Genomic DNA, 11483 nt, shown 5'->3' with positions numbered 1-11483 from the left:
CAAGGTAGTTCACTGTAGTGGCTCAAACATGGGATTGTTTTCACAGTCACATGTACTGCTTACCCAGCTAATGCAACAGTGTGGAACATACCATCAAGGGTTTAAGGATGGGTGATGTGTCGGGTCGGGACCCTTAAAAGTCACCCATCCTTTTTCTCCAGAGATGCTGCCTGACCTGCTGACTTGCTCCAGCACTTTGTGTCTATCTTCGGTTAAAAAAACCCAGCATCTGTACACATTTCCACACATCAGGAGTTTAGTTTGGAGATTCAGCTTGGAAACAGGCCCTTCGGCCAACTGAGTCCGTACCGACCAGCAATCTAGACCAACACTTAGTTCTATCCTACACACTAGGGACCACTTACAAATCACTAACCATTTAACTTACAAAACCCGCACGTCTTTGGGATGTGGGAGGAAACTGGAGCACCCGGAGAAAACTCACGTGATCAAAGGGAGAAAGTCCAAACTCTGTACAGACAGCACCCATAGTCAGGATCAATTCTGGGTCTCTGGCGCTGAGGCAGCAACTCTACTGCTGTGCTGCTGTTCCACCCGAGTTGAAGCAACGTTGGAGGCAACAGTACCAAGAAGCCGCATGGTCTGAATTGTGCAGATAGAGGCCAGAGAGGAATGTGATTGCTTGCTTGAGATTGGTGGCAGGAGTGTTGTGTTTTTATTGTGCGGGTGAAAGCAAGTTTGTTTCTCGGGCTCTCGTTCCAAATCTGTCCCAACGGAACGGGTTGTTGTCACTGCTGTGAATCAGATGGAAGCAAAAGAACTAGAATGAACCAAGCACATTAAGAGGCTTCTTCAGACCATTGAACACGATCCCCTTCAAGTTCAAATTGATCAATACAGCAAGAGAACGGGCCCTTTGGCCCACCGAGCCCACGAGGTAAGTCGCGTGAAAACTCCACGCACAGACAGCAGCCAAGGTTGGGATCGAACCCGGGATCCCTGGTGCTACGAGGCAGTGGTTCTACCCGCTGCGCCATTGTGGGTAGGCCGCATTTCCCGAGGAGATTTTGTCCACGTCTGATCATCTTCCCCCCCCCGATGTAACTCGGACTGGAGACGTCACTCCCTGGCCCCAGGGGTAGACGGTGAATGGGAAGGGGAAAGTCTGGACCATCCTCATTGGCAACCTCGTTCAGAGACATGGCCACCTCACTGAGAGGCAGACGCAATGTGCTGGAAGAACTCAGCGGGTCAGGCATCATCCCCAGAGGAATAAGACGTCCAGAGATGCTGCATGACCCCACTGAGTTACACCAGCACTGCGCGCCTATTTATGGTATGAACTAGCACCTGCAGTTCCTCGTTTCCACATTTTCACCGAGAGGCAGGTTTGCCAAGAGCAACTTCTTCCGAAAGCAATTATTTTCCTTTAGGTTTTTCCACAGGAATCTCTAGGAAAAGGGGAAGGGTTGTGACGACGGAAGTGGGAGAAAAGTGGCCCGTGAGCTCAAATTGTATTGAACAGCAGGGTCATCTCTCGGCTTGGGCGCAACGGTCAGCAAGTCCTTTCCCCATGGTGTTAGGAGTGGTGGCATCCACAGGGGGTATGTTGTCCCATGGCGGGTTGGGATGGACGGCGTTCCCCTCCTGCAGCCTCTAGAGAGACGGAGGAGAGGTGACGGGGGCACTGTGACTCTCTGCTGCTCCAGCACCGAGACTGGGGTCGAAGATTAAACGGTGAGGCTACGTGAAGAGTGCGATAACGATGAGATCAAACACGCCGACCGTTGCCATGAAGAAGGGCCCCAACCCAAAACGTAGCCTCTCCACGTCCTCCGGAGATGCTGCGTGGACCGCCAAATTACTCCAGCACTCTGTGTCTTTTTTTTTGGTAAACCGGCGTCTGCAGATCCTTGAGTCAACCATGTCCGCAGCGCTCAGGGGGATGGGGGGGTGAGAACGGCAATGGCTGACTGATTGGCATGCAACAAAAGCTTTTCACTGTACCTCGGTACACGTGACAATAAACTAAACTGGAGCGGATCGCTCGGCCACCGAGACTGCTGGCAGACGGAGACGGTTTGCACGGAGGCGCCTCAAGGCAGCGCCCTCCTCCCGTGCTGCTGTTTGGGACACCACGATCCTCAACCCGGTGTTGGGGAAGGCGGGAAACCCTCCGGGAAGGGCGCGTAAACACTGGCGAAGCTCAACCTACGAATAAACCACCCATTCATTCGCCCCTCGCTCCTCTCACGGTGGGAGACAGGCCTGGCCTCTCCCAGCTCGGCAGCACATCCGCCCGTCTCCATGACAATTTAGTTTAGGTAAGGCTAGAGATCCAGCGCTGAGACAGGCACTTCGACCCACCGGGTCAGTGTGCCGACCAGCGATCCCCGCCCACTAACACTATCCTACACACACTAGGGACAATTTTACATTTATACCAAGCCGTTTAACCTACAAACTTGCACGTCTTTGGAGTGTGGGCAGAAAAACCGAAGATCTCGTAAGAAAACCCAGGCAGGTCACGGGGAGGGCGTACAAACACCGTACAGACAAGCACCCGTAGTCGGGTTCGAACCCGGGTCTCTGGCGCAGAAAGGCAGCAACACTACCGCTGCGCCACCGTGCCGTCCCAGTCAACAACGTTCCCAGTTTTCTCGTTGTAATCCACGACTCAATCTACAAAGCAAACAACACACGGGATGAGGAGGGCGCTGAGCCGTGCGGAGAGAGAAACAGGCACACTGTAGCCAGCTCATCGACACGGCTGCCAGCAAAAGCATACATCCCAATTAAACCCGTGCAAACAACTTTGGCTTTGTCCATTTCACTTCAATGTTTGACCGTCTCTTAAAACAATTCTGCGGATGGAACACAATTTGCAGGTGGATTATCCAAAGACGCAGGAAAATGGCTGAAAACAAATAGTTGCTCACTCCTGATGATGGGAGTCCTCTGTGTACTAGGTGCCGATCAAAGATTTTATTCTGGTTCCTCTGTCATTGCCAGACACCAAGATCTATTTGTCCAAGACAAAGGCCGTCAGTTAGCCTACTGCTAATTGGAACCGCATCCTTCTGCACAAATCTAAAGCCCCTATCTCGTCCCAAAGTCTCACAAGTTCCGAGGAAGAACGATGGCAAAGAGCCAGATTAACTCAGCGTGTCGGGCAGCGTCTCTGGAGAAACAGGATGGGTGACGTTCCGGGGTTGAGACCCTTCTTCGGACTGAGGGTCAGCGGAGAGGGAAACGAGAGATGTAGATGGAGATAGAGGTATATTAGGACAAACGAATGAAAGATAAGATTTAAGAATAAGGAGTAAGCCATTTAGAACGGAGACGAGGAAACACTTTTTCTCACAGAGAGTGGTGAGTCTGTGGAATTCTCTGCCTCAGAGGGCGGTGGAGGCCGGTTCTCTGGATGCTTTCAAGAGAGAGCTAGATAGGGCTCTTAAAAATAGCAGAGTCAGGGGATATGGGGAGAAGGCAGGAACGGGGTACTGATTGGGGATGATCAGCCATGATCACATTGAATGGTGGTGCTCGCTCGAAGGGCCAAATGGCCTGCTCCAGCACCTATTGTCTATTGATATGCAAAAATGTAACGGCTAACCTTACCATGCGAGGCTAGATCCATGGATCAACATGGTCCCAACTTCCATCCAAAACTAGTGGAGAGCCAGTCCTGGCCACGTTTCCCTGCAACCTCAAACACCACCAGAGCCAAGCAGATGGGCAGCAATCCAACAACCACCTATCCTAGAGTTAACCTCCCCCCCCCCCCCCCACACAAGGCTATGAGCCAAAACCCAATGGGTTTCTATGCAGTTGAAAAAAAAGACATTATTATCTTACACCAAATGTCACTTCATCCACCAAGTTAGGTTGGACAGGATTAAAGAGCTAATTCAGGTCTTGCACAGACTGGGGACAATTTCTATCCTTCCTGTTTCAGGTCTGGCCTCTACAATGTTTAGGTCTTCACATATGCTAGGTCGGTGTGAATTGGTAGATTTGCAATTCAGAAATGAAATGAAAGGTTTAGACCTTTACAGTGCCTTTATACAACCTCAGGAAGGCCTTACGAGTTTTGGTATCAGTGCCTGGGGAAATCAGCCACAATGGTTGAAAGCACCACAGGGAAGGAAGGGTACCTCGAACACCAGGGAGGGAGGGGGGACCCAGATTTCACCGTCACGGTGACCCACCCTGGGTTCCTTGCCAAGTCCAGCCATCACCTCACGTTGGAGCCAACACCTCAGCGGGTTTGAGTCGAACACCTTTCAGGTCAAAGGAACAAAATCACCAACATTTACCCAATGAATTGAAACTAGTCTAAGCAAGATGTATGACAATCATCAGCTGTAAGTCGCTGTACAATGAAAAATAAAACTTGAGCAAAAAACAGAGCCATGCTACCTTAAAGTCCAAGCTACAGATCAAATTATAAAATGAAAAAAAAACATATGGACTCCTCTTAAAGTGACAGAATTCAGTCACAAAAAACTTTAACAAACCCAATGCTCTAGACGAGTGAAAACGAAAGGAAACCTTACTATATCGGCAGACACGTCAAAACATATTTTTATTTCTTGAAAAATATTTGTGCTGTGGGTCACTGGGACAGTGGTTTATGTGTATATAAACATTAAAACTTATCACACAATCACTTTTTTTTTATCAATTTCATCTGAGCTTTTAAAAAAATATGGATTATTTTCTTAATAAAATCATTTTCATAATTATAGCTTGCGTCCCTCTTAAAAATAATAAAAACCCAGTCTTGCATATCTAGCATTAGCATTTAAGGTAGTATGGCAAAACCCCTTTTTAAGAGACAAGGGAGGGGAATTCACTTAATGCCTTCCGATTGCCAGCATTAAAATGTTATGAAAGCTTTGGTTTGTTCAAACCATGTCAGATCTGCAGAATTGCCCCAATATTAGAATGGTTGATAATTGCCATTATTTTTTAATTATTAAATACAGGAAATCCTATCCTTACCGGTCCTAGATCTTACTTGACTAAATCTAATAGCTTGTACTATTTACCCTTTCATTTCTTCTTTTTAAAAAAAAAACTTGTTTTTTTTTTTGTAGATTTTTTTTTTCTGTCAGAATTACAATACACCTAAGACTAATACAAGATTTATTATTGGAGAGAGAATTAATTTTGTCTTAAAAATCACTAAGGCTAAGCATCAAAGACAGCACTCCAGGACAATAGCAATTGTACATACTAGCAAAAAATACATCAATGTCTACTAATTGAATCAGGGGCAGGAGGAACGGGGGCGGGGGTAGGGGAAAGGGAGGGGGGGGTGGGGGGGGTGCGGCTTTAGGGGGATATGTATCTCCGTAAAGTGAGGGGGAATGAATGGGTAATGAAATAATCTAGGAAGTACAGTACAGAATTATCAACAACCCCCCAAAAATATATATATATATTTATATTATGTATGTATATCAATACAAATGTTCCCCGACTGTAATCTGATTTTAGGGAACCACTTTAATTCCAAGAACAACCTTTTATTTTCTCTTAAAATGTCACTATTAGTTCTTTGTTTTCACTCCTCGATCACGTCTGTACTCATTTATAAAAATCTCCAGCATTCAGCGTTTTACAAACCAGTTGTTGTTCTGAAGGCAAAAAAAACAATAAAACAGGGATTTTTTTTTAAACAAAGAAAACAACCCTGTCAGGATCTACCAAAAAATGTAACGCTGGCTGCCACTACAGATACCGGTTTTCAATTCCTTGTTCAGCTAATGTCAGTCGCTAATGCTTCTGAAACTCAAAAAAATAACCTAGGAGTGTAGCAGCTACACTTTATAATAATATTCTCAACTATTTAACAGTGTGTGAACAAAGGGTCTTTAGTACCAGTTTACGGGTGTTAAGGTGTTACGGATATTTCTCTTCGAAAACGAAAGGACGTGGCATTGCCTTTTAATGGTATTTAGACAGGTTGAAGTAACATGTAGCAATCCCTCTTCAATCACTCCGCTGATCAAGATGCCATTCTACTGGCTGTTCGAGCCCTACATGTCCCAATTTAATTTAAAAAAAAGACAAATGTTACAACAAAAAAAAAGAATATCCTTCATACCTTGCCCCTGTCGAAGGGAGGCAAGGGGTATAAAAATGCCAAGTCATTCTCATGTGCAAATAGGAGTTTACAGTTGCTTCCTACCAATCACAGTGCAACAATGGTTTCATCTAAATTTTATTTTAATTATCTGTAAGTCTACAATAAATTAATCTTTAGAATGCTTCTATGCTGATATCAACACAGCACTGAGGTATTCGTCAAATAACTTGTGTTTTTGCACTATTTCAGTAATACAGAGTTACGTGGATAGATAAGATATGTTAGCTGTAGTGTTGCCACTCAGTGTTGTTACAGGCAACACGTTTAATGGCAGGGGTCTTGCCTAACAATTAGATTAAGGAGAGAAAATAGAATGGCTGAAAAGTGAGCATAATTAAAAAGATACTGTTAATTCCAAGGTTTAAGGGGAAACCAAGTTTCCCCCCCTTTTTTTTTTAAACAAAAAACAATGATTTAATGAATTGAACCTTGCCTATATTGCGATTTACTTTCACCTTTTATTCAGTCAATGAAGTGAATATATCCTTGCTTTTCTTCCTGATGTGAGATATTCAATTGGTTTCCTTTTGAACTCTAAAGGCACACAATTGAGGCAACATCAGTTCTGGTGACAAAAGCATCCTTCTACTGTTGGCGTGGGCCAATAAAAAATAGAATAATCGATCAGAAATTAATAAAATGGCGTGAGGACAGTCGACAATTCTGTCGGAGATAACTATGGAGCAAAGCTGTACAGTGTTAAACTAGGTCTCATCGAAGGGCAGCCGGGGCAATGAGACTTGGCGGGGTCCACAAACTCCGTCCGAGTTTGAGACCCCTTATATATTTGCCAAATGCTGAACCACCCTAGAGCAGCACCCAATTCAAAAACAAACCCTAAATATTTTGTACCCCTCTCTTTCTCTCTCTCTCGCTCTCGCTCTTTGAATCGAATAAATCCAGCTACTTGGAATTGTTATTTACAGTATTCGAGATATCACAATAACAATAAAATAAAACGTCTTAAACTCCGAACACCTCTTTCTTTAAACGACGACCCAATAAACCCCCCCAAAAAAATGCGTGAGAAAACAGCACTTATAGAAAAAGGATCAGGAAAATAATTTTCACAGTCCCGATCTTATTGCCAAAAGTAGAGTTGATTAAGGTACTGTCACAGAACAAAAAAAATAGACCCATTTCTGATTGTTAGTCAGGCTATTTTTCTCCTCCTTCTTGACAATAACATTAAGAAGCAAGGTAGATTCTCCACTGACCTAATTCAGTGGCTCGAGACAGTTAGTCGGCTGCCCTCCCCCCACCCACCCAAACTCTTGCGCCCCCTTCCTCAGTGTTAATGTCGCCTCTGCCAATGTCCTTGACCTCCGCAGCTCTCCCCCTCCCCCTCCTTTACCACTCCAGTCAATAAGTAAAATCGAGGCGCAGGGCGGGGAGGGAGTGAACGGGTGGCGGGAAGGGTCGTTACTAAACGGGGGCCACTGACCCAGCCAAATAAAAGCACGTGTGCGCACACACACACGCGCGCACACACACACACACACACACAAACACACGCACACAATTTTTTCGAAGAGAGTACAGTGCAGGATTAATGGTATCAGAAATATAATACACAACCTAAAGACTACATCACTACCCATAACTCAAATAGGAGAAGAAAAAAAAATCTGTGATTCAAAGTAAATTTCAAAATAAACCGAAAAACACAAAAGACTATTATTATTATTAATCATTTTAAAATGCCATTTTCTCTTTTTTTTTATCCTAAGATTATTATAATACAGTAGACCATTGAGATGATGCGATTTCTAAAACATGTCCACTGAAAGCCACCTCCAGTTTTGTCGTTCAGTGATGATGTAGTGCTCGTTATTTCTCTAAGTCTTCTGCTTCCCGTAGATGACAACGTCTGAATCTGGGACCAGTCAGAAAGGTCGCCCAGGCTTGCTTGGAGCTCCTAAAGATAAACTCTGGTGGAGGGAGGCAAGGGGGGAGGGAAGATGGAAGGGGAAATGGGGAAATGGGGTGGGAGGCAAAAGGGAGTGGAGAGCAGACAAAAGGTCACACGGTCACTTTGGCTGAGCACCCGGGAGAATTCCGAGCTACCAATAATCACGACAAAAGCAAAGAGAAAAATTTTACGGTGGACAAGGGTCAAATAAGAATTGAGGGTGCACAGGTGTTGAGGAAGGATAGGCAAGAACGTGTTTCATGGGTGGCAGAAGAAGAAAGATAGAGAGATAGAGAGAGAGAGAGAGAGGTAAAGAGAGCCAGTGAGAGAGCCAGAGAGAGAGACAGCGACAGAGAGAGAGAGAGAGAGAGAATGGTCTTTGTGCAAATCCTAATGGAGTTAGTGGGACTGCTGTTGGCTCATTCAGATAGGAAGACCACTGGTTGAGGAGATCCAACCTGCATTTCCACCGGAAGCTAGTGAATAATTCCTGATCCCAGTTAGAGCCACTGCCTCACAGCGCCAGAGAGCCAGGATCGATCCTGACCTCGGACACTGTCTGTGTGGAGTTTGCACGTTCTCCCTGTAAATGCCTGGGTTTCCTCTGGGTGCACCGGTTCCCAAAGACACATAGGTTTGTAGGTTAATTGGCCTTTAAAAATAGCCCCTAGCATGTAGGCACTGGACGAGAAAGTGGGATACATAGAACTAATGTGAACGCGTGATCGATTGTCAACGCTGTCTCAGCCTGACAAAGGGCCTGTTTCCATGCTGTATAAATAAACTAAATTAAACTAATGTATGACTATTTTCATTTGTGTATTTAATAATTTAAACACAGTACTATTTACGGGTATAAGGGAGTTTGATCTGCGCTTACAAAATCTGCAAACATTTTAATTGAAGACTTGGACGCAAAGGAACTGCAGATGTTGGAATCTTGAGCGAAACACAAAGCACTGGAGGAACTCAACGGGTCCGGCAGCATCTGGGGAGGGAATGGACCGTTGACATTTGGGGTCGGGACCCTTCTTCAGACATAGTGTTTTAGTCGAAGAGTTAATACTTTGTCCCTGCGATTCCGACACAGGACAACAGTGTGTAAACATCTACTGTACTGCAATGGTTTGAAATTTCACAGCCTGGATTTAGAAAGTCACTTTGAATAACTGAGCAAGCCTTTCACAGGGTGCGGGTGTGAGATGTTGGGTTAGGCTCATTGCTTTTGGTTTAGAGATAGGGCCTGAAAACTGGCCCTTTGGCCCACTGAGTCTGTGCCGGCCATCGATCTCCTGTGCACTAACTAGTTCTATCCTACACACTAGGGACAGTTTACAGAAGCCAACTAACTTACAAATCTGTATGTCTTTGGAATAGACCCACCATACATGCCCCTTGCTATTCTCATTAGTTGGCCCAATGGATTTCCTTGTTTAATAACTGTGGTACTGAGTGCATAGGGAGTGGATGCGGAAAGTGGGAAAACGTAAAACTAGAGTGAACTGGACCCGGTGGGCCGAAGGGCCCGTTTCCACGCTGAATCTTCCAATGTGTCGATGGGTGAAACCTAGGGCTTCCTGGCCTGTGAGATTCAACACAGCTATGGCATGTGGCCTCCAACTACCGGCAGGGACTGTCACAAAATCGTGACAAAGGAAACGGAGAATAGAGTTCAAAAATTGACCGAGATTAAGAGAAATAAAACACAATAAGTTCCTACATTCAGGAATTCTGTTTTTACATGTGGATTAAGGGATAAATATTAGCCGAGCCTCCAGGGGGGAACTGACCTGGTCCTTTTCCCAAACGCTACCATCAATGGAGCCCTTCCCAAACAAAGAGCTCCTTCGTGCCCGCACCAACTACATGGTCTTTCTAACTGGGAATGCTGTGCCCCAGGTGTTATGGTTTCCTATTCCCGGTGGAACTGGATGTGACCACAAGACTACCTCAATTGGGATCACACTCAAGGCAGGGAGCGATGACTCGATGTTATAACAGGGAACTGCAGCTAATGTTTTTTTCCCCACGAGAGACACAAAATGCTGGATTTACTCTGCGGGTCAGGCAGCTTCTGTGGAGAAAATGGTGAAATAGGTGACGTTTCGGGTAGGGACTGAAGAGATCATAGCTATAAGGTGATAGGGGGAAAGTTTAATGGAGATGTGCGGGGCAAGTTTTTTTACACAGAGGGTGGTGGGGGGCCTGGAACTCGTTGCCAGGGGGAGGTGGTGGAGGCAGATACAATAGTGGCGTTTAAGAGGCTTTTGGATCGGCACATAGAAACGCAGGGAGTGGAGGGATATGGATCAGGAGCAGGTAGAAGAGATCAGTTCAGCTAGGCATCATGCTCAACACAGACACTGTATTGTACTGATCTATGTTCTGCGTCACCTATCCATGTTCTCTAGTGACGCTGCCTGGCCTGCTGAGTTACTCCAGCATTTTGCGTCTATCTTTGAACAGAGACCTGACTCGGCCACTGGATCCAGAGATCCACTGGCAATCGACACTCCAAGGAGACCCATCTTCCTTGATCCGGTTTTATACAGGAAAACTTATTTAGCAGAAGAGGGAATGAGAATAGGCAGGTAGGTAAGGAGGAGAGAATGGAAGTGTGTGCGTTGACAGGGTTTAGCTCTCTTAGGAAAAACAAGGGAAGGAAATGGGATGGAATAGATAATATGTAATACCTCAAACCTGGGATGGCAACCAACCAACACCTGTTTGCTTTCAATGGTATCCGTTTGTAAATGCAGTCGCAATCAACGGGCCCTAAAATTGTACAGTTAGTAAGTCTGTCAGTGCTCTGTAAATATTCAAACAAGGACACATTTCTCTCTCTTCTCAAAAGAAAACTTGCAAAAAAAATAATTAAAAAAACAAAAGTCTTAAGCTACAGGACATAACCGCACATTGGATCAGCTATCGAGTGGCTTAACAAATCCCGCTAAACTTATCACCCTGAAAATCACTATAACACCATCTCGGAAGAATGGGAAAAAAACTTTCGCAAAGAGGACTGGCCACCATCAACGTTGCGATCGCTGGCATATTAATATCGATGTCCGTTCATTTTAGTCAGCTTCCTGCAACACATCCACCCTTGGACTAATGTGGAAGGAGGACAGCCATTTTAACTTGTACCCTAAACCACCTTAAGTACCTTGGTGTGCAGGAAGGAACTGCAGATGCTGGTTTAAACCCAAGATAGACACAAAAAGCTGGAGTAACTCAGCGGGTCAGGCAGCATCTGCAGAGAAAAGGGATCGGGTGATGTTTCGAGCCGAGACCCTTCTTCAGACCCTTCCTTTCAGTATTCCTTTTCTCCAGAGATCCTGTCTGACCTGCTCAGTCACTCCAGCTTTTTTGTGTCCATCTTTAGTGCCTTGGTAACAGGAAAATAAGACAGTTATCCCTCCACTGTTACTGTTGGCCTGTCATCTACAGAAA

General features: G+C 45.3%; 1 protein-coding gene and 1 long non-coding RNA gene across 10 annotated transcripts in view; both read right to left on the bottom strand.

Annotated features, from left to right (window-relative positions):
• Window positions 1–607: 607 nt before the first annotated feature.
• LOC116988797 lies at window positions 608–2419 on the bottom strand. Its single transcript, XR_004416072.1, has 2 exons — window positions 1241–2419; window positions 608–1203 (listed from the first exon to the last, which is right to left on the bottom strand). It is a non-coding gene; the product is annotated as an uncharacterized LOC116988797 (long non-coding RNA).
• Window positions 2420–4634: 2215 nt separating this feature from the next.
• The window catches only part of LOC116988793 (RNA-binding protein Musashi homolog 2-like), a 181781-nt gene continuing 174932 nt past the window's right edge, over window positions 4635–11483 (bottom strand). For all 9 annotated transcript variants that reach the window (XM_033045700.1, XM_033045702.1, XM_033045705.1 and 6 more), the window contains 2 exons: window positions 10724–10805; window positions 4635–8049 (listed from right to left, as the gene is read on the bottom strand). In XM_033045700.1, coding sequence (XP_032901591.1) covers window positions 10764–10805 — 42 coding nt within the window. In that variant the 3' untranslated portion in view covers window positions 4635–8049; window positions 10724–10763. The remainder of the gene's footprint in view (window positions 8050–10723; window positions 10806–11483) is intronic.

The sequence above is a fragment of the Amblyraja radiata genome, chromosome 28 (genome assembly GCF_010909765.2).
Source record: "Amblyraja radiata isolate CabotCenter1 chromosome 28, sAmbRad1.1.pri, whole genome shotgun sequence".
NCBI classification, from domain to species: domain Eukaryota; kingdom Metazoa; phylum Chordata; class Chondrichthyes; order Rajiformes; family Rajidae; genus Amblyraja; species Amblyraja radiata.
This window is presented reverse-complemented; position numbering and strand designations above follow the sequence as displayed.